Source organism: Cynara cardunculus (genome assembly GCF_001531365.2).
Source record: "Cynara cardunculus var. scolymus isolate 2C chromosome LG 13, CcrdV1, whole genome shotgun sequence".
NCBI lineage: Eukaryota > Viridiplantae > Streptophyta > Magnoliopsida > Asterales > Asteraceae > Cynara > Cynara cardunculus.
In genome coordinates, this window is record NC_037540.1 from 34,572,048 (window position 1) to 34,596,151 (window position 24,104).

Genomic DNA, 24,104 nt, shown 5'->3' on the forward strand with positions numbered 1-24,104 from the left:
TTAATTCGATATGATTCCTAAATACAAGAGTGTGTGCCAGATCGAATCATGAATCATGTCATGGTTTCATGGCCCCACTCAGAAGCAATTCGTAGGCCAAGAAAACAAAGATCAAGCATGGAAATAAAGCTAAGAATAGAAATATGTCGGGAAAAAGTAACACCTCTAAGATTCACACAAAAAACACATAGGGTCATTATATGGGTGTATTTGTAATTTTACTAAACGATAGCTGATTTTAGCCTGGTGTTGGTTCTGGAAACCACTTAATCATATAAAATACAATTGAAAAAGGAATATATGTGTGTGTATATATATAGGGTATATTTCAAATGCAATCATATCCATTTGTACAATCAATGCAACCTCATTAATTGAGATATTTATAGAAATGATGAGAATTTATTTATTATGATTTGAATATTTATAGAAGATGACTAAAATTCATTAATTATGATCAATATTTTATATCAAGAAACAATCAAAACTTTTATGAAATCACATATTTATCAAATTAAATGGACGATTAAGATTGAGTTTGTATTTGTTGTACAAATGTAAAGGATTGCATATTAACTTACATTTACAAGTATATTTGTACATAAATAAGAATATACTTAAACTCAAAGTATCAAAGATATACAAAATAGGGTTATTTATATTTAAAAATAACATACTATTCTTCCATTTCTATTAATCACTTTATTCTTTATTCACATGTCATAATTTTATCCAAAAACATTAATCTTACTACTTTTCACATTAGAGTTTACTCGATGAGTATTATTTAAAATTTTCTCATATTTTATGGACAATTTAACAGCTAAAAACACATTCAAATGCATCTTTGTTCAATAGCTTCATAAATCGTGTTTTGACCTCAAAATTCAAACAATTCCAATCATCTCCGGTATCAGTCTATTTTTTAAACTTATTTTCTATCTGAAAATAATTTTATTGGGATATAATTTCCATTAACGATGATATCCCACATTTTCTTTTTACCACAAACATGACATTCAAACTAAGTTCATGAAATAGAGATTAAATACTTGTATTGAAGTGGTTTATCAACTTTAATTAGTCCACTTTTCTAAGTTCCATGCTGATAATACCGAATCTGCTCGTCCATTTTCCTTAAAATCATTTGTAGACATTGATCCAGAACTTAAACCTTGAAATAAGATACAGTTGTTTCTCTCTTTACTTTAAAAAGAAATAGATTCACGTAAAGTAAGTGAATCACTTACTAGATAATCACAATTATCAAAGATAAGCACAGAGTGATTATGAATTGGATGAATGTATGAATCACTTAATGCTCCCAGAGTGATCGTAACACCATTTTAAGTTCATGCGAGAGGAGTTGGTGAAACGTTTTTTCAATACTTTGGGACAAAGTATTCAAATTACACTTGAAAGTCTGTAAATGCCATCTTGATGTTCGAAAAGACAAAAGGACTATTTTCTGAAAGTCTTGTTGTTACTGTTGAAAACTGCAGTGGATAAACTGTAGAAGACAAAGTTTGGATGTCGGGATGATCTCATCAAGACATCATTATTGTGAAATATTACTAAACGTTTTAAGCTTTTTCGTAGAAAGATTAGATAATCTGTGATGTAGTCCAAGTGTTTATTGTTAGTAAGGGTTGAATTTTGGTGAGAATGAAAGTTAAGGTAAGAAGCGTAAAAAATATTTCCACCCTTAGATGCATATTAGGATAGGATGCAGCGAGATGAGATGCATCGAGATCCCGTATCAAGCGCAATTCATGGGTGGGTTTGAAATTAAAGGTGATCAAAGGTCCAAATTCCTTCTTATGCATCTCACCTTAGTTCTCATTCTTACACAATCTTTCATCTTGTCGATAATATGATGATGGAGCAGTAACTTGCAAAATCTTGACTTGGATGATTGTTCATTAGGTTTAGGTTTATGGCACGCTTACGAGATGAATTCCGAAGTCCAAGCTTCTCATATTTGACGATGGAATTTTGATACTTTTAAACACTCGTGATTATATATAATTTATTACAAAACATAATAACTGTTTGAATACAAACACATCGGATTTTCAATTTTCAATCATTAAAGTCATGAGATTATCATATATAATAGAATAAGAGAAAGTGATTTTTGAACACTTACAACAACAGAAATAACACATATGTAGTGTTGATTTCCATTTTCTGTCTGCCATCGAAACCATCGCCATCCTCATAAATAACGACTCCCACAAACTCCTCTCCCCAAACCCACTTACCTCCACCATCAACAAATCGCCACTTCACTGCTGGTAGCAAAAATATACACACGTAATTTGGCACAATAATGGTGCAAGTATACACCACTATCGAGTTCGTTTTTCAAAATAATGAAGTAGTAAGAATACCAAGATCGTATCTACAGGGATCAAACTTCGAAGTTTCGAGTAGTAAGTGGATAATTCATTTATTTTAATTAGAGAAGAAAAAAAAAATTGAGCGACTTTGATGATTTTCACAACGAAATATAAACAAGAAACTAAAAATGAGAATTAATGTAGGTTTTTCTTAAGATATATGTAGTAACAAAATGGCTAGATGCTTTGTGTCACAAAAACGTCTATAAAGACCCGTTCTCTAAAAAGTGAATCTTTATAGACTACGCCCACAAAAAATGTCAACCATTACTGATTCTTAATCTTGCCAATTTGTCTAAGTTGATAGAAAAAATCAAGTTTGGTTAGTATGAAGATTTATGCCCAAATCTTTTTGTGATATAAATCTGAGGTTCAAAAAGGCGTAAGGGGTGTCGTGAGGCGAGGTCAAGCATACACGCCATGGCGAGGACGCGACGTTTTTCAAGGCGTAACATAAGACGACAAATTTGCATATATATATATATATATATATATATATATATATATGGAGGGAAGATCAAATGTTAACCAACAATTTTGTGTTAACTTTAAAAACCATGACAACCAATCAAATTTCATTCTTCTTGTAGGTTTATGTTCATGTTCACATTTTAATTACAAAGGTATTTCAGTAAATTGATTTGATATGTAACTCCCAAACAATTAATGGGGAGTTACAAATCATCAAATCCCAAAAAATATGCATTTATAAAAATTAATATATATATATTTTTAATCTTGATCTTCCATGTTYATTGTTTTATCAGTTTTTAATTCGCATAGAAAACACGGTAGTAAAAATTTTCGGTATCGATCAAGCTAATATAGATAAACGCAATGGAAAATAAATTGACAACAACGAGAATATTAAAATGGCTTATGATGACAATCAAAGTTCGAGGTAGGGAATTGAAGAAATTAACCAAAGCGAATGTCTTGGTAATAGATTTTTATTTTTTTTAGATTCGTTTTAATAGAAATTATGTTCATTATGATGTGTTGTATTTTTTATAATTCATCTTGTATTGATATCTTTTTTCTTTAAGTACTAAAATACGTACATAATTCACATGTTCAAATGGAAGTACATGCACTACCCATTTTCATATTGTCATATTACCGACTTTTATGAATCATGAACCATTGTGTTCATGTTACTTATATCATATGAACACAAGTGTTATTTTTTAAACTTGATACCAAATCTGTATATTTGTGTAAGTGTCTGCACCAGGTGTTCATAGCGTTGGGGTTATGTGTTCATATATTTTATACGATATGAACAAGGGGTGAACACGATATGAACAAGGGGTGGACAACCATATAAGATCAGAAACAAATATGAACAAATGGTGAACCTTAAACGATGTGGATACAATGCATGTATAAAACTCCAATTGACAAAATATCGCTCCTAAATGTGTTTATAATGAATGAACTATTGTTCACAAGCTGTTCATATCGTGTTCATACCTTTTATTTATTTATTTCATTTCGTATCGCAGTTATTCTTATTATGTTAATATTGTGTTCATAAATGTTATGCAGTCCAAGTTCATATATATGTCAAATTTTTGTTAATAGTTCATATATATATATATATATATATAGTTGTGTTCATATGTTTCTTACGTTAACAAAAATAAATTAACAAAAAAATCAAAGATTTTTTTATTTTGTAACTCCCAATTAATTAATGATATGAGAGTTACATAAATTTTTTTACCTAAATACCCTTTTCAACTTTGTTCACTTTTTTTATGAAATTTTAAATATAAAAAAATAAGTTTTTGTCATAATTTATCACCACCGTTTATTAAAAGATTGAATGGCCAAGATCGGTTAACAAAGTTAACATAAAAACTTTGGTTAACATTTGAACCTGACCCTATATGTATATATATATATATATATATATATATATATATATAATCTAATTAGATAATGATACTAAAAAACGTACATTCATATTAGAAGAAAAAAAAATCATATAGATTATTATTATGAAAACAGGTTTTTGATTCGGTATTTAAAATAGAACTTAGAAAGGTGATTTTACTATTTCATTTTAACCGTGAGTCTCTAATGTTTATGATTTTGTGAAACTGTGAGTGATGTGATTAATTAGATCTATAAAAATATAAAACTAAAGTAAAACGTGTAAAAACACAAAAGATAAAAAAAATTTGGAAAAAAATCACGTGTGACAAAAAAAAATGCGCGTCGCAGCACGCCATGGAGTGCCTCAAGACGCCATGACGTGAGCCACGCCTTACAGAAACGCTATGGACCATTTCGTAACGGCGGAGACACATCTTGTGCCATATCGCGTCATGACGCGCCTTTTTGAACACTGTATAAATCTCGACCAAAGTTTGAACCTTAACAAATCATACAAAACTTGTACCTCTACATGACTATCAAAGATTTTCTCAAACGTCTGTGCATCACTTAAGTCGTATTTTGAATCCGCCAATCTCTGGGTCAAATATTTAATATTAACACTTCAAAATAATCGGCTTATCTGCATTGAACTCAAGTCCCGACTTAAATGACAAAGCTTAAGAATTAGCAATGATGACAACACTTAAGTGTTGCCTACTAGCCTTAAGTTTGACTCACACACACATCCAAATAAGTGATTAGCTAAAATTAAAGTTAAAAAAAAAAACATACTATAATAAGAGAAATACTTAAAAGTTAAATGCATTGAAAATAAAATACAAATTGTACCGACAACGTCTCCACAGTAGACACAACTGAAAATTAAATACTCGAGAATAAATTACAACTACAACTATAAAATGTAAACAAATGTTTAGAACTTCTACATTGCTGGAGCTCTATTCTAATGCTTCACCAATGTCTCTTATTTATAGGTTGAAGATGATGAACTTTACCTAATAGAAAAAGACCTGATTAATTTTTTTAGGCAAAAGGGGCACTGTTCAACAGATCTTAAGAAATCTTCAAATTACCATTCATCTTTTTGTACCCTCCAAGTGATCTTTTCTAAATCTTCAAGAATTCTTTCAATATTTTCAATCCTTACGAGCTTACCCTTCAATATTTCTCTAATGTAGCTGAAATAAACGTGCACAAATGATATTTCCAATTGTCCTCAAATTAGCGTCGCCCCTCACAGTGGGCACATTTCACAATCCAACGTTTAACCAAAAAAATGAGTCATATAACCATAAAACATCCCCAATAACTACAAATAAAAAATAAATTAATAAAAAGAAGAAACATGAACAATAATTTAATCGAAAAACTTTAAATCCATAAAATTGAATAATTTAATCCAAAAACATAAACAGTCAGATAATTGATTAACAAAACGAATAAAACATAAATTGAATAAACCATAAAATTTAATCCAAAAACTTTAAATCCATTAAAAACGTAATATGAACATAAATAGATTTGGGTCGTTATTTTAACAGTTTTATAGTACCAATGACCTAAAATAAATGTTGAGATAAATTTGAAAAAAGAAAATCAAAACCAAATCAACAAAACGTAATCAATATATTTTAGTTGAAATCTATATTCAAATACTAGGTTTAGGGGAAAATTGTAAAAAAATTGAAAAACCGATGAACATCCTAATCATCATTATTCTGTAAGATATGTACATGTACATAAAAGTAATTTATACGGTATACACACGTGCATAGAACACAAAGAAACATCTTTAATTACTCGTATGGACATGTACTTATCTTACAAATGAATGGCTATTAGGACGTTACTCAATTTTCATTTTTTTTGGAGTTTTCCCTTGAACAAAAATATAATTTAGGATCCCGAATAGTCCGAAATTTGAATCCAATCCAAAACCGAAATAAGGTATTTATGCAAAATCTCGAATATTCCGAAATCTAAAAATCCAAAACCTAACTTTTTAGGGATATTTAGGTTCGGGTTAGGTTTGATCTTCTGCCCGATTTCGATAAACTAAGGGACCGTTCACCAAACACTTACCAGGTAAGCGCTTATCGGTAAAATTTAACATTATCATTTACTTACCGGGTAAGATATTAGTTCACTAAAACGGTATCGTATGCAACAATTTACCCGGTAAGCTCTTACCATGGTAAGAGTCGTCGTTCTCACTTACCGGGTAAGACTCTTGGTCCTTGTGTCATTAATACCGGGTGAAATTCTTGATTCTTACTATATTCATCCGGTAAGATAATATGACTTGATGTTTACTTATCCGAATAAGCATTTGGTAAACGACCCCTAAATAACGCCTAAATTTTTTGATGCACGATTTGGACCCGGGTACCCATCTGGGTACACCGGGATGTTTTCCCGGGTCAAAACCCCTAAAACCCCCCACATCGTTTGTGTTTTTCAGAGCCGATGGACTGTATCTAGCCCACAAAACCCATTAGGAAACAGGGCATCGCCACCGAGCCATTTCAGAGCAACGAGAATGGTCGGACCACTGGTTCGTGCTCTCTGGTCCACCACCAGAAAATCCATCTCCGCCTCCTCCTCCTCCTCCCCCTCCTCATATCTCAAACCTTTCCTACATGCACGCGCCGCCGGCATCTCACGCTCCTTCTCCGTCGCCACCGCTACCGCTGCTTCCAACTCAGCTGCTCCTGGCGGCGCACTGGATCCTAGCCGCCTCCGCAACGTAGCGGTGATTGCCCATGTCGACCATGGCAAAACTACTCTTATGGATCGTCTCCTACGCCAGTGCGGCGCCGACATCCCACATGAACGTGCGCTTGACTCTAATCAGCTTGAGAAGGAGCGTGGCATCACCATCGCTTCCAAGGTGCATACACTGTTCAGTAATTTATATTCCCTTATGCTTTTTAGAGTGTTGCTATTGGCAAGAATAAGCAACCTTTGTATATTCCTATACCTGGCCAAGAAATAAGTGAGAATTTTAACGAATGATCACTTTTTTGTTTGTGATTGGTGTGAAGTAATATGCTTCAACTCAAAAGATCAGTGTGTGTGTGTGTATATATATATATCGATGTATATCATATTCGTTTAGGCTGTAAAGACCACTTATATGCGAGTGATACTGGCTTTTAGCAATTAATTGTATTAATTAATTCATGGGTTTTACTCTTGAATTTTGATAAATTTGAGGACACTTGCCCTTTCAAACTAGAGCTATGTTTACGTGCGCGTGTGTTTTTTGTCTTTCTTTCAAATTTTAAAAGTTTCACGTTTGCTGAATAACAGTTAACTGTCATTAAATTTGTGGAATTTGTATGATTAAGTTTGGAATAGGGCCTTCAGGACAATTTATAGACCAAAACTTCTAAAGAGCTTTGCATTCAGAACAGACCAAACAGGAAAGGGGTAACTTTTCTTCTACAATGGAGGAAGTATAAACTCAATAAGTTAGTTTGATCTTGAAGGGGCAGGACTCTTTTTGTTGAATCATTAAGAGATCAATTACATTTCATTCTTTCGAGTCTTTGACACTAGCAATCTTTATTTTGGAAGTTCCTAATTTGAGTCTGGTCAAATTGTTTTGCCTTGTTATGTTTCTGTAATGTAGACCTACAAAATATTGTGGTTTTTGGAATAGTGATAATCTTACTTGGGATGTTGATGATGATGGTTTTATTTCTCTCATATGCAATCTGCATTTATTGATAAAGCTATGTTTGTTATACTATGTGATAATGAAGTTTCTTTTGATCCAAACTGTATGCGTCTCTCTCTTAATTTTCTCAACTTGACTCACCTAAGCCATAAGCCAAAGCTTATTAGTTTTGATTGAAAAAACAATCCAATGATGTGATCCAATGAACATAAGAAAAGGAAATATAATGAGACTGTTAAAAGATAAAGTTTCTAGCCTGGGATAAATGTAATTCATGATACTTGAGCATTGAGATGTTTGTGGATGTCTTGAACTATTGAAGTCGCTATTTGTTAATTGTTATATTTTTGTACATTCATTTCAAATTGAGAGTTTTTTAATTTGGCAATTTACAAGGGAAATATTACTTATTTTGAGACCGGGTCTAAAACTTATAGCCAGCGGTAAGCTAGCTCAAATCTAAACCACGTGGAGAAGTCATTGATGAACTCACCATCAATGAATTATAAGGGGATCTCAATTCACAATCACATCTGAATTTGTATCCCCCAAGTTGAAAGCAACAAGCTAGACGAAATAACATCAAAATCAACTAAAACCATGCTGGGATGTTATTGGTGGTTCAGTAACAAGGGACAGGTAAAAGGCTCACCATCCATAATCAACTAATGTGCGATTTGCTGTTATAAACTTCTGTAGCCAAATCCATCATTCCAAGGAGATACATGAGTTTAACCCACTACACCTCGACAAGCCACTGTTGTTATACTGCCACTGATGCCTAAGCAACAAAATAACCCAATTAACATCCAAATCAACTAAAACCATCATATCAGTTATTGGTATCTCTTACCTAGTGCTTAAGGGTTTTACAGTTACAAAAGATGTGGGACAATAATGAAGATGCCCTGTACAAGTAAATTTCTGAATGGTCCTTAACTTGATCCCCACCAAAATAAAAAAAAGAACTCTAGTCAATTTGTTAGAAGGCTCTGGTTTTATTGCTAAATATCCCAGTTACAGTCTGTTGGCAATATAATGAATTTGTACCTTTTCTGTAGTAATACATGTCACTATTTCTAAGATGATTTTGTTGCTGCGTATGGTAATGCCTTTCTATGCGTGAGATCCTATTTTTTACAAGGTTAGTTGTGTTGATTTCCTTCTAAACTAAGTTTTTTATATTCTATTGCAGATCACGTCAATTTCATGGAAAGAAAATGAGCTGAACATGGTTGATACACCTGGACATGCAGATTTTGGTGGTGAGGTAAGCTAAGAAAGATCAGTCACATGTGGTTTTTTGTTTTGTTTTGAGGTTATAATGATATAGAGAGTTATTACAGAACTTGAAAAAATATAGATATGTACTTGCAACCAGTAATTAAACAGAACTCAATACTTCTTATTTGATTTTCAGGCTTGTCCTTATTAATGAGTTAGGAGAACCCCATGTCTCAGTAGGAGGGATTTGTATCACACCATTGTAAAATATGCTGAAAGTGCTTGCTATCTTTGCAATTATCATTTGTTTGATGCTTGCACATGATTATTCGTTATCAGAGAATATTTATTACCATCGAGTCACCTTTTTCTTTTTTCTACCATTCTTACAAATGCCTAGGTTGAGCGGGTTGTTGGTATGGTTGAGGGAGCAATTTTAGTCGTGGATGCTGGTGAAGGGCCTCTTGCACAGACAAAGTTTGTTCTAGCTAAAGCCTTAAGATATGGGCTAAGACCTATTCTACTTCTAAACAAAGTAGATAGACCTTCAGGTATGATCTCTCTTCAAGTTCATGTTATTCGTGTGAATTATTCTATTTGCAATACTTGAGTTCTAGTTGGTTCAAATATTATCGATTGTCTTCCATGCAGTTAGTGAGGAGAGGTGTGATGAAGTTGAGAGCTTGGTATTCGACCTCTTTGCAAACCTTGGCGCATCAGGTGTGGAGATTGGGAAACAGATCATGCTCGTTGCTTTCTTTATATTTGTTATCTTATTCTTTACTTTTGTCTTATCTGAATCATATATGAAACTGATGTTTCAGAGGAGCAACTTGACTTCCCGGTTCTATATGCTTCTGCTAAAGAAGGCTGGGCTTCGTCAACATTCACCAAGAATCCTCCAGATGATACCAAGAATATGTCACAGTTGCTTGATGCAATAGTAAAATATGTTCCCCCACCAACGGCGAACCTTGATGAACCTTTCCAAATGCTGGTTGGTTAATTTCCAGTGCATTATACATTTAGTGCTTTTATGCCATTTGCATATATTTCATATACACTTATTCATGCATCCTTCTATAAGTAAAGACCTGAAATTGCCAACATAAATTATCGTTCATCCACATTAAATGGGTTTTATATATTATTTGAGGAAGTAGAAACCTGCTTCTTAGTTGGTATTTTAGTTGGTTATAAAGTATGTACTCATACTTCACATAGCTGCACAGGCTACTGATAGATCTTCAACTTTAAACATTTCCAAATCATTAATCATACAAAGGTCGTCCCTTTAGTTGGTCTTTGTGGTATGCGGAGTCCAGTTTTCAATGATTTTGTCTGGTGATGGCCATGGAGGTGTATTACTGTTAAGAAATTCTCTTTAGTTTGGGGATTCAAAATGTACTTGTAATAGTTTGGCTTTATGTTTGGTTGCACTAGTAGTTGAGCTTATGCTAGATAGAAATGCAGCTAAATTTAAAGATTTTACCAGGGAAGAAGGTACTAGTTACGAAGTTAGGGCTGCACTGTGAACTAATGGAATAAAGGACAACTTGATATGAAAAGAAAATCTATCATGAAAGAATGAAAAACAAAATTTAAAGATGATCTTCATAGTTTCTGGTTATAGGATGTAGTCTGGATACACATATCGTCGCTATGTTGTGGATTTGTTTTCTTCTGGGGTACATATAGTCATGATTTATTCTTGCATGGCATGTTCTAAAAATTCCCACCTAGGGTTGCTTAAGCGGCCGCCTAGATGTTAGGCCTTGCTAAGCTCTTCAATAGTTAGGGCAACTTCATCAGATGCCTGGGATGATTTGCTTTGTTAGCAACTAATCGCTTAATTAAGTGTCGCAAAAGTTTAGGCAATGATTAGTCCACTGTTTTCAACTTTTGCTCATTAAACAACATTTTTCAATCTGAAGGAAATGTTTGCCAGTCTTTTTTGTGCAACTGTATCAATGAGTCTGTAAAACTAGTAATTAAAGGAAGTAATTATATAAATATTGCACAATGCCAAACTTCTAATTCTTATATGTTTCATGTTTATATAATCTGGACAAACTTATATATATATATATATATATATTATATTTTAATGAACTTCCTTCGCTCTTGAACAACATCTCTACTCCTTGGGGTAGAGGTAAGGTCTGCATACTGATGAAAGTTATTGACCATCGGCCTTTGGCCAAAGTACCATTGTGCTTTTAAATTGAAAAAGATTATATATTATGTTTATATAATCCTTGATAAAGTTATATATTTTAAGTTTATGTAATCTAGACAAAATGTACCATTTGACCGTATATGCATACTGATGAAACTTAGTGACTATTGGCCATTGGCCAAAGTACCATTGCACTTTAGAATAAACCAAATTTTTATGGACCAAATGAACCACACCTACTTTTGTAGTGATTGGAATGGGCAGAAGCTTACCAAATGTGGGGAAATAAAGATAATTTTAGGCCGTTCAAAAGAATAATGATGCCGTTCTTGTGGGATGTGGGCGGTAGGTTTCGTAGTCTAAGTAGATATCTAATAGGTTTGTGTTTTTTTGTCTGCAATGGAAACACAGAGAAAGAGGTTAAAAAAGCAACAAACAGAAGAAAGAAAGAAACACATGAAGAATATAGATGTGAAAATGCAATATTGTTATTTAGTTTTATGTTCTTCTTGATGTGTTTGCTATTCTGCTCTAGTTGTGTTTATATCTTGCTGTATAAGACACCAATAATAACTCCCACTACTTTCTGTAGTTGGAGTTGGACACCATGTTATGGGAAAATAAAGGGGCAACAGGCAGACCTCTAATATTTCAGGGGGATTTGTTATTAGCAGTGGGAACTAATATGTTCTTTTTCTGGCTTAAGTTTAGAGATGCCATGGGTTACTAAAAGAAGATGTTTCCATTCTCAACCTGAGGCAGAGTGCTTTAAGAAAACCTTCTATTTTTTTCATCCTTTAAGAAACAACTTCCCTTCTGCTGTTCTGTTTTTGTTTAACTTTGTGCACTTCCCTCCTTATTTTGGGCAAATTTGAAATAGTAGTAAAACTGTTATTTGCAGGTTTCTATGATGGCAAAAGATGATTATGTGGGAAGAATCTTGACTGGGCGTATTACATCTGGTGTTGTTCGTATCAATGACAGGGTTCATGGACTACATAGCACAGATTCTGGGGTCGTCAAAATTGAAGATGGAAAAGTATGTGATCAAATACTACTTGTTGCACTTAATTCTGTTTTCCATGACGTCTCTTTTTTTGCATATGCCATGACGTCTTTTTTTTTGCATATGCCATGACGTGTTTTAAAATCAATACCGCAAGCGTAGGGGAGTGTAGCATACAGGTCAAACACGGGGAGGTGATGGTCAATGCACTGACCACTTAATGATCCTAGTCTAGCTATGTGAATCAGTTGCTTGTTTGATTTTTATACCTACTGGAACAAGAAAATAAGCAAAATAAATGAAAGCAAGTAAAATAAATGAAAGCAAGTAAAATAAGGAACACTTAAGAAAAAACAAAATGAAGCAAACTACAAACTAATGGGCATTGGGTAATATCAAATTGAATTTCCGGTAATGATGAGAATTTGTTATGCAAATCAACTTCAACTCTCTTCGAGGTGGAAAAGCTTTTATTGAACAAATTTTACCTTTACTTCCGTAAAATTGTAAGTGTTTGAAAGTAACATTAAGGTTAAACAAATCGTTTTCCCAATAACCTTCCTAACTATTTTCATGTTAGCACTGTTGTCACTCACCAATTTAATCTAAAATTTGGATTAAACTTCCATTTGAACCCAAACGAACACTAAAAAGAGACTAATTGACAACATATTAACTTTCATTAGGTAAAAAATCGATTAGTTAAAATCTGATGTTTGTTACCCAATAATTGGTTGATACCAAAACCTTGACCCAAATTGATGATTATCGAATCAAACGTTAACCGAATCAAAAACCTAGCAACAATTAGTTATTTAAAACTAATTTAACTAAACAATGAATTGAAGCAAAACCAAAATCAAGAAAACTACTACATTATATCCTAATCGAAAATAGCATTTAAGCAAATATAAAGAAACAATGAACTAAAACTAGACATATAGAAGTTTATTATTGTGCAGGAAATTTAACTAAATGCAGTAGATGAGAACGAACCTAGAAAAACAGATGCAAGAACTGATAAAATGCAAAAAAAATTGAGTGCATGAATGTAAGAAGTCAGTGAAGAAACATAAGAAGATGTAGGAAATGAAATCAAATGATGCTGAAGTTAAAGAATGATGAAAGACTAAACAAGAAGTAAATGTAGAAAACTAGAAATATTTGAATCTAATGCAAACAAACTAAAAATTTGAAAGAAACTCAAGAACAACCCATTGATAGGAAGACTTGGGTTAAAACAATAACTAATTGCAGAAATTGAAAGAATAGGGAAGAAGATTCTCAGCGTTTGCAAACCGATGGCAAGTCGAGATCCAATGGCATAAGCTTGTAGCACAAGCGTTCTTCCTCCCCAAACTCAAGTATATGTAACCAAAACTAAAACTCTAGAGTATTTTCAGTCTTATTTCTGAAAACAGCTGAATGCTTAGAGAAAAACACTAAAAAGTATATAAAGGCATGGCAAAAAGTTCAAAATGCCTTCCGAAGTTTGGGCTGCTAGGGCTGTTCATGGCCATGAAGAAATCCTTCATGCACGTGAAAGGTAAACAGTGCAGATAACCAAGTTCAGCAACAGGGCTTCATGGCCGTGAAGCAGCGGCAGAGAAGTTTTCATGAATTAAAAGGCCTTCCTTACGGCCGCGAAGCATTATGTTCTTCAATGCTTCTTTTTTTCTTCCCTCGACCTCTTCCTTCTCTTCTTTCTCTTTTGCTTCTTGATAGACAAAGCCATCTTCACTGGCTCGTTCTTGACAAAATTTCTCAAACTTCTCTTCCACATTCACTTGATCTTTCTTCTCTTTCTTCACCTTGAACGCATTTTCACCCGCATAACCTTTAAAATTAAAGGAGTAAACTACGATTTTTTCGTCCCTGTGGTTTAAGAAAGATTGCGATTTTCGTCCCTATGGTTTAGAAATTACGATTTTCGTCCTTATTGTTTGTAATTTATTTCTGTTTTCGTCCTGAGACTAAATATGTTTAAAAATCCTCCATTAAGTTAGGGTGTTTTAGTCTTTTTTCTTTTTTGGTTTATTGAATATATTTTTTGATTTCTCTTTTTGGTATTTTAGTCTTTTTGGTTTAATAAAACTGTATTTTTTTGATAAAAAAATAATACAGAAGAAATTTATATTATTTTGTTATTGTTTATGATAAAATAATTAAATATTTGTAATACAATTAGGTTTTTTTTATATTTTTGGTCATTATAGTTTTAGTTTCTTATGGTCCCTGATGAAGAAATAAGAATTAAAATACTATTATGTGAGGGGTACTTAACGACTTGCTCTCGAATGACTTGGTGACAGAAATCAAACTATAAGAAACTAAAATTATAATGACAAAAAATATGAAAAAACGAAATGTATGAAAAATGTTTAATTATCTTATCATGAACAATAACAAAACAAAGTAATTTTTTATATGTTATCTTTTTATAAAAAAATACATAGTTTATTAAAATCGAAAAGACTAAAATACCAAAAAAGATATTTAATAGACCAAAAAGGGAAAAAGGACTAAAATACCCCTAAGTTAAATGGAGGGTTTTTAATAGATTTAGTCTCAGGGTCGGAAACAACAATAAATTACAAACCATAGGGACAAAAACAGCAATAACATACAAACCATATGGACGAAAATAGAAATTTCAGAACCAAAGGGATGAAAATCGCAATCTTTCACGAACCACAGGGACGAAATCACAGTTTACTCAAATTAAAAACATGCACAATCTGCACAGAAACATATACCGAAAAGCGTAAAAACTTTCCCTGAAAGAAATTCCAACTGTGATTAGAAATGAAAGTGATAAAAGGAATAAAGATTTAATATCCAACAAACTCTAAATTAAACTTTTTATAAAGTATTAATTTCTTGTTCTCTCTCCAATATAAATAAAAAATATTAACGTACTCTCTCTTCAAAATTTAATTTCGGAGTATTTCTCTCTCCAAATATGCATAAAATTTCACTCTTCGTCTTTTCTCCATTTTGGAGTCTGTTGGAGCAAAACCCCCTACAATATCTCTATTTTCTCCAGTTTGGAGATTCTGTTGGAGATGCTTTGAGAAACCTACCAAGGAACTGATGGAAAATTGAAGTTGAAAAATAGCCGATCTCTGAGTTATCTGCTGTGTAAATTCTTGTTATTTTAATTGTTTAAATAAAACCTACTGACCTAGTGAGATACTTAACTGAATTAATCAATCTGTTTATCTCAAGATTAACACTTTGGACTTTTTATTGTTTAATGCTTGTATTGTATATTTGTTTAGGTTGTGAAGCTAAGGAAAAACAGAGGGATGATCTCGTATGATGTTGATTGTGCCGGTGCTGGTGATATAATATCAATGGCAGGGTTGAAGAGTCCATCAATTGGGCACACAGTAGCAAATGTGGAGGTAAGACTTAAACTAATACTGTGGCAGTCATTCATTAGTCCCCCTCTCCTCCAACCCACCACCACCCGCAACACATTTTTTGAAAGGAATGATTAAAATAATGGCTGAAGTGTCGGTAGCTGAAAAATGTTTTAAGCTCTTGTTCATGCAGCTATAAAGCAAGATATCATCTTTTACATGTTGGTGTATAATCATGATCAAATCAGACATCATGAAATGCGCCTATGATTAAAAGACTAATGGAAGCCTTGTTATGGGCAGGCAACTGATTATTATTCATTAACCTTCTGTTTGTTGCTTTTTGGATCGAGTCAGAGGTGGTGGATGTCTGAACTGAACTGAACTGAACTGGACATTATTTCGAGTTAAGACTTTGTTGATATATCACAGAATACCATCATTCCTTGTACAGCTCATGTTTGCTCAAGTACATGGTCCACACACCTGCCTTCATTTGTTTTGGCCATTACGTTGCTGCTGTATCATTTGATGATTCTTGCGAATTAAGCCTTGTGATCAATGGAACCAATAGATTATTTGCTTGGGACACTAGTAGCTTGCTCTCTTATCACGTGCCCATGCGAAGGGCAATAGTAATCACTAGTGAATGTAAAATGATGGTGGGCTTGGCAGTGGCAGACTCAAGCTAACTGGGTTGAAGGTTCAAGTACGTTCTGAAACCAGATCATCTATCCAACCAGAAAATTAGTGAATGGGCAGGTACAGGAGATCAAACCATTAGAGGGGGATGTCATAATATATCTAGGGAAAAGGGGATCTGCAACTAGACACACATAAACTTAGGTGTGGACTGGTGAAGAATAAAAACGTTGTGTTATTGGGTAAAAATGAGGACCTGTTTTCTCTTTCATCAACACGGTCAAATGTCCTTCCCTAATCCTTTTTTCATATTGGCTAAGAGAGCCCAATAAGTTCTTTGTTATCAATATTTGATTTGTTTATACTATATGCATGCGATAATGACGACACTGCCATGAAGAGACAGATCCCAGCAACCATTCACAACTTGTCTCCACTCTCCATTGGTTCTCTTCGGGCATGTTTGGCTATAATTTGTCCTCCATCTTCCTTATTGGGATTGAACTGTTTTGCATCACTAACAATAGAGCAATACATTTCAAGGAAATCTTAACATAGAAAACAAAGAGAAGTCCAATTCAAATTATCAAATTAAGATGATCATGCTCTTTGCCTTGTTTTATGCTCTTGGATTTGCTTGGAGTTAATTTTTTTGTCAAAGATGGATGTTAGAGAAATATTGCCACACCTAATCGATGTTCTTCTCTTTTCTCTGTTTCCCCCTCAAAACTACTGATGGAAGTATTTCGCATGAAGCATGAGCTTCATTTGGAAGAGGGTGCCAGAGGATGTGATTTTGTTATTTTATGCATCTATACTTCCATGGCAACATGCAATCTAGTATGTCCAACAGTATTGAAAGTTATTTGCTCGCTGAAGAGTTATAAATCTGACATTGTGCGTCCTTTGTACACTTGAACAAAGTATCAGGTGAAAATCCCATCTTTATGGATTAAAGATACCTTCTAGAGGAGCTTTCAGTCTTTTTGACATTTGTGTAGGTGTTCTTTCTGGCAGCCTTGTGAGACTTGTTAGCAGTTTTCAAATTCCATCAGCAGTTTTAATAGTTGTACACTCGTACTATCTTTAAACTGAACCATGCTAGAGCATGCTGACCGGATCAAAGCCCTGCCTCTAAGAAGGCTCATTTTGTCATGATTGGAGTATACAAATAGGATAGGGATTGTAGGCTAAGTGAGAAATATGGAAAGGAGACAAGGCAAGATAAACTTCTTGATGTAGATGTAACACATCAATTTCAACATCACTAAGTAGTGATAAGAATACTATATCAATCACAACTTCTAGATTTAGCAGGTTTATTGTCTGGCATTGATACTTTGTCTTATCTTGCTTGTACATAGGTGTTTTGTGTTGGGTGTTTAGAGTATCAGACATGGAATCATTGAGTTATTATTGTAACTTTAAAATTCAATCTGTGGTTGGTTTGCTTGCTTTCTCCCTTTTAGGGGTTTTACTTTCAGTAGTCTTATAGTCCAATATGTTGAAATGAGATCCTTGGTGGAAGTCCTCTAATATTTGCATGCATGACTATCTTATTTGAAGAACTTCTAATGTGCATAAACATAGACAGTCAGGCACCAATGGTGCCTTCCTTCTCTTACTCTACTTTTTTCATCCATTACTTGAATGGTCATTTTTCTTTTCTATCATATCGGATTACAACCGTACAAATCTTGGGTTTACTTCATAATGATATTGATCTTGTAATTGATAAATTATCTGCCAGGTCATGACCGCCTTGCCCACTGTTGAGCTTGATCCTCCAACCATTTCGATGACTTTTGGTGTGAATGACTCTCCACTGGCTGGTCTTGATGGTTCTCAAGTAAGAGAGTTAGGTTTCCTTGTAGTTTGTATTTATTTTAATAGTTATCCAATGATTTCAAAGTCTATTAACTGTGCAGAGTCAGAACCTTGCTACTATTCTAATTTTTTTGACTTTGGCTATTTGCATATGTGTTCATTACATGTCAATTGTGCTAATGTATTTCATAGGAAGTCCAATGCCCTAACTCTTGCCCCTTTGCACTTCTACATTCAGATTAGGCATCATCGTCTTCCATTTACTGTGATCAACTTTGTTCATAAATGACAGAATGAAAGTTAATCTAGAAACCAGAATTTATTCTTTCTTTAATTAGGTTAGTTCATAATTCGATTTTAAATGATATTGGAATTAAAATTAGAACCGTTGTCTACGGTACATTATATATATGGGGAAGTGAATATGTAGCTATCTATACAAGCTTTCGTATAGGATACATCAAAACAATGTTGTTTTATATTAAATTTTACTCTTTTCATTCAGGGTTCCTTATCTCATCCCTTTGGTAGGCAACACTTCAATTTTCAGAGTTACATTTGGGCTCTTGAGCTCATAGTTAATTTTATCAAGGTGTCACTTCGGCTAATGAGTTGGTGCTGGATTACCCTTCCAACCATCATATTTTCAGAAAACCACATCTACCTGCTCTTAAATTCAATTGGTTTCTTTCTCCTTTTGCTTTAAAGATCTAAAAAGCATGTCTGAACCAATGTTTTGGGAGACGAAAATGCGAGACGAGGCGTTTTCCCTTAGTAGATCGAGATGTAAGCCTCAAGGCGAACCGAGGCGTAAGCCTCAACAATAAAACCAATAAAATATTCATAAAAAACAACACTTTAATTCCATATCAAACTATGAAAGTCATAGAAGTCATAAATTTACTGGTTGCAAGTCGTGGAAACGTCAACTAATTTCATTAATATTCCAGAAGTCTTTAAATACCTTAATTAATTGATACTTGATAAAAAAATCAGGTGTCTTCAAAACAACTTGAAAATAAATTTAGTCACTCAAACATTCACACGGACGTCTCAGCCAACTTCATTTGGTATTGATTCTTCCGCTGCACCCTGTTTATAGTAAACACTCTTGCTTTATACCATCAAAATCTTGAGTAATGGCTAAATCTTCATAGACTATGCATCCAATCAAGGCCAATTCCATACTGCTTGAGACATTTCCAGAATCCTTTCTCCCTCTCGCCTTCTCCCGAAGGTATGTATGTCGATAAATCTGCTGGATTAGCTAACAGAATCATATGCAATGGAGGAGAGGAGAATACATAGTTGTACGCGAGGGAGGGAAGAGTGAGCGTTAGGGTTTCATTTATTAAATGAAGAGGAGAATTAAGAGCCGTGCGCCTCAAATACGCCTTATATGCCGCATGTGACTCGGTTCGCATCACGTGGTGCATCATCAATGTGAAGGGTATGCCTTAGAGCCAACAGCAAAGGCATAACCTCAAAAATGTGTCTGGACTGCATAACCTAGACCGATTTTTAAAACAATGAGTTAACTTAAAAGATGTACAAACATGCAAAATTGAACATTCTTAAATCTTTTTTAAATACTTAAACCATCAGCCTTGATAGGAATTGGATTTTTTGGTTGCAAAATGATGATAAACTACGTAAATAGTAAGTTCTCTCTCTATAATATGGGTTTAAGAAGTTGAAGTTGTCTGTCATGGTTTCCAAGAATTTGTCAGCAACTTCTTATAGCATCTCCATCAAGGCTCTTAACAAAACCTTTTTGATCTCTATCCAACATATGGAACAGAATAGTTAATAGTAAATTCCTTCACTGGACCAGATAAGAAGCATTTTGCAGCATGTGGTCATGCATCTGACATTCTGATGCTGAACCAAGAATTTAAAGAATCAGCCCATTCACTCTTTAATAGGTAAGATAAGAAAGAGTCTCCTATTTGCTCTAGTGTAAATCCCATGATATATTAGTTCAGCTGTAGGATAGACCAATTAATAACTGATTAGAGTTGGCTGAAAATGGTGCTTGAGCCTGCATAAAGACTTCTAATGTAATTGTGACATGGATGTATCAATTCCCTTTCTCACCATAATACATATTATGTATACACTACACACGGGGTACATTTTGATGTAATCATATAGCCAACCAGTCTCTCATCAATCTCCCCCTTCATTATTATTTCTCTATGATATTTGACATTTTATTATAATAACATCAATCTCTTTCTCTAGTTTCTTTATAGGTATAATATGTTAGTTATTAGGGAAAGGAAGTAGCTATGATATATTTTCTATGAAGTAACTAGAAAGTAGGTAAACTGTAAAATCTAGAATTCTATGTAATATAGAACAATACATTAGTCTTTGTGCTTGAGCTCCATTTGTTTATGATAGTGAAAAATGCTTTTATTGGATCTCTCTACTTGACTTGTTTGAGGTTTGTAAAACAAAACCTTAAAGCTTTTTACGAGCGGCCATTTAGCTTTTCAAGCGAGTTCTCTCGTCTTCAGTTGTTGTTTGAAATTTAATGATTTCAATGAGTTTGAGCTCACTTTGTTTAAAGCTCCATCCATTGAAGTGAAATATATACTCCATCCATCTTACTATAAGTCTGGCGTCATTGATTGGCACAGGTTTTTGAGCTCTTCAGGCAATTGAAATCATATTTTTTTTCTTCCTAAACTCTTATTTTGAGTTAGGTTGATTTCTTACTAAAGGAAATTATACATTTTCAAAGTACATTTAGTTTCAAGTTTGCTGACTGAAGAACTCATAAACATGTGTGTTAAATCATGTGGGTTCTTTTGTTGTGAGATGCAGGGAGATAGGCAATAGTTTACTTTATTCAACCTTTCCACCTATTTACCTGACATGCCACTTTCTAGCCATCAGGTGTGTTATGTAGTATTCCTCCATTATTCAAATGGGTGTGCCTTCTTTTAACAAGTGATTTAATTTCTCTATCATCATATGTTGTATGGCTGCTTATGACAGTTTTAGTATCGTTTCATTTGCCAATTGTTCAATATATTTGAATTGGCTTGACTCCCATAGGATGAATCGACTCCGGTGTGGTTGCAATTACGACTGATATCGTTTCACTATAGTTTCTTATGCCTCACTGTCCTTGTATACTTGTAGTTAACTGGAGGAAAAATTGGTGATCGCCTATTGGCTGAAGCAGAAACAAATTTAGCCATAAATGTAATCCCTGGTTTAGCAGAATCATATGAGGTTCAAGGCAGGGGAGAACTTCAATTAGGTGATATACTCTTAAAGTACCCATATTTTTTTAGTTATTTTCTGAGGCATTATGTTTGCTGACTTGCTCTACTGTGTGTGTATGTGTGACTGAACCAGGTATCTTGCTCGAGAATATGAGGCGTGAAAATTTTGAACTTTCTGTTTCTCCGCCAAAAGTTATGTAGGTTTTCTCACTTGGTATCTTCTAGTTGTAGTATGAACTTGTGGATTATGTTACTTTTTATTCTCTCCGAGCTAGCTACTGTTCCATTTCTTGTGATTATTGTATAGAAATAGTCTGATCTTAAACGTGTTTTCAACAGTAGATACAGTTTCTTTGGTAGTCTGAGACAGGAACTTTTAGGTTTTGAGAAATAAGATGTTGCCGTTGCTATCTAATTAGAGGCTGAGCCTGGAATTCTTGATGGGCACTTGTAGTGATTCCAACTTTGACGCCAAGTAACTTATTCTATCCCTTTGCAAAGAAGAGGTAATACAATCTATTAAAAAGTTATGGTTGTGAAGCATCTACAAACCTGAATAAGCAGAAAAAATAGCTGTTGCTTAAATCTTAAGTTCAATCCTAGAAAATTGGTTCTCGACGATGCTGTTTTCCCAAAGAATTACACAGTGCCTCTAATTGTGCATAATGTCGGAGGTGGATTTGGTGGAGTTCGATGGTGTGGTTTGTCTAAGATACTGAAGTGGGACCACTTGTGTATGAGTTAGCTCATATCCATAGTGAGAATATAAAATAGTAAGTAGCGGTTTTGATTTGTCATGTAGTGTAAAGGTAATGCTAGGCAGTATTTTTGCGTGGAGGATGGATTTCTGGCAAATTGTAGGTACTAGGTAATGTGACTTTATGGCGGTTAGCTATTGTAGGCTTGGTGATACAGGGATTCCTTACACAAGTCAGCTGTATTGTTGTCAGTCTTCTAGAAGTCAGATTAAGCGGCAGTATGGCATGGCAATCCAAATTCAAGTGTAAATGGAGATTGAAACATCTAATTTTTTTAAACCAGCTATGTAACACCATAGTTTCATATTTGTTAAATTACAATGTTTTAAACCTTAAATACAAATATATGAGTAATTTAAGTACTCTAAAACGGTGCCAGCAGCTGTAGCATCTATTAAATTATCATATTTTCAAGGCAAGTAGCTTACAAGGCAAAGCATGAGAAATCAAACCTAAAGTGATGAGGCTAGAAGCATGTGTTGGCAAAATTCATGATGACAAGCAAGAGCTAGAAGCATGACAAATAAAAGCTAGAAGCATGATGTGTCAAGATTCCTTTATATTAAGCATGAGGTGTCAAGATTTTCTTATCCTAAAAAAGATGTGTTAAACTCTCATAAGAGAACAATTTTGGGAGCAAGAAGAACAAGTAGTTAATGCAATGAATTCACCTATAAATAAGGGTTGAAGTGTTACTATTAGCTCCATATCAAAAACAAAGAATCTCTCTTTATACATAATCAAGCTTGAAGAAAGGAATTAAGGGAAAAGCTAGGCATAATCAAGGTGAGTACATTATGAGATTTACTGAGATACATATATGCTATATAAATATATTTTATGCATTATGAAGAAATTGATAAGATGATTTTGAATATTTGCATTACACGAAATGATGATACGTTTATATAGCCAAAATATATGTATGATGGCACGTTATGATGTGTTTTACACACAAGGCATGAAAGTTTTATGCATGTTATGTATGACCATAAATATCCAATGTACGGGATATAGAATGAAGGGACACATCTTGCAAACGGCCTTTGTAACATCCCACAATTTCCACCATACAGATAATCCACATGATATTACTCATAACACAAAATGTAACATCGTTTACAAAATACAGATTAACAAAAACTTTCTTTGATACATTTATGAGTAACTAAAAGTTATCAATTCTAAACTTTTCCCTTGCCTCTATCCTGCGAGGTATGATGACCTGCAAAACAGGTTAGTYCAACAACTGAGCGTTAGACCCAAAAGGTCTAGTGAGTGCATATAACTCATACCAACAACATACTTTCTAAACTAGCAGTTTAGAATCAAACCTGTATATCACAAACATTTTATCTATATCTATCACATATCTTTTCATCTCTCTCGTGGTTACACCGCCATTTCATCTCTCTTGAGAAATTTCATATCAAAAGTTTCAACACATTAGCCGGATTTGAAGTCCGGTCAACCTTGTCCGGATATGAAATCCGGACAATTACTTAGAGTAGAAAAAGATAAATCGGACATGGCTGAGCGGTTTAAGAAAATATCCGGACAACACTTGGGCGGTTTAAGAATAAACCGGTCAACACTTGGGTGGTTTAAGAATAAACCGGTCAACACTTGGGCGGTTTAAGAATAAACCGGTCAACACTTGGGCGGTTTAAGAAGATATCTGGACAACACTTGGGCGGTTTAAGAATAAACCGGTCAACACTTGGGCGGTTTAAGGAAAATATCCGGTCAACTTTTGAGCGGTTTAGATGAAATCCGAATGATATATGAAACATAATAAACCGTTTCAAACAATTACAATTGTTATACCACAATTGATACATCAAAGCATAAAACACTCACCTTATAAAAATGATC

At 33.9% G+C, this 24,104-nt stretch overlaps 1 protein-coding gene across 4 annotated transcripts in view; it reads left to right on the top strand.

Annotated features, from left to right (window-relative positions):
• The first annotated feature begins 6,806 nt into the window (after window positions 1–6,806).
• LOC112524416 (GTP-binding protein TypA/BipA homolog) overlaps window positions 6,807–24,104 on the top strand; it is a 20,131-nt gene continuing 2,833 nt past the window's right edge. Inside the window, exons 1-10 of one of the 4 annotated variants that reach the window (XM_025134210.1) lie at window positions 6,807–7,197; window positions 9,185–9,259; window positions 9,614–9,764; window positions 9,865–9,933; window positions 10,038–10,210; window positions 12,294–12,431; window positions 15,680–15,805; window positions 18,156–18,254; window positions 21,386–21,506; window positions 21,605–21,668. In XM_025134210.1, coding sequence (XP_024989978.1) covers window positions 6,847–7,197; window positions 9,185–9,259; window positions 9,614–9,764; window positions 9,865–9,933; window positions 10,038–10,210; window positions 12,294–12,431; window positions 15,680–15,805; window positions 18,156–18,254; window positions 21,386–21,506; window positions 21,605–21,668 — 1,367 coding nt within the window. In that variant the 5' untranslated portion in view covers window positions 6,807–6,846. Of the gene's footprint in view, window positions 7,198–9,184; window positions 9,260–9,613; window positions 9,765–9,864; window positions 9,934–10,037; window positions 10,211–12,293; window positions 12,432–15,679; window positions 15,806–18,155; window positions 18,825–21,064; window positions 21,358–21,385; window positions 21,507–21,604; window positions 21,669–24,104 lie in introns of those variants that run through there. The other 3 variants (XM_025134212.1, XR_003070388.1, XM_025134211.1) reach the window with 3 other exon arrangements.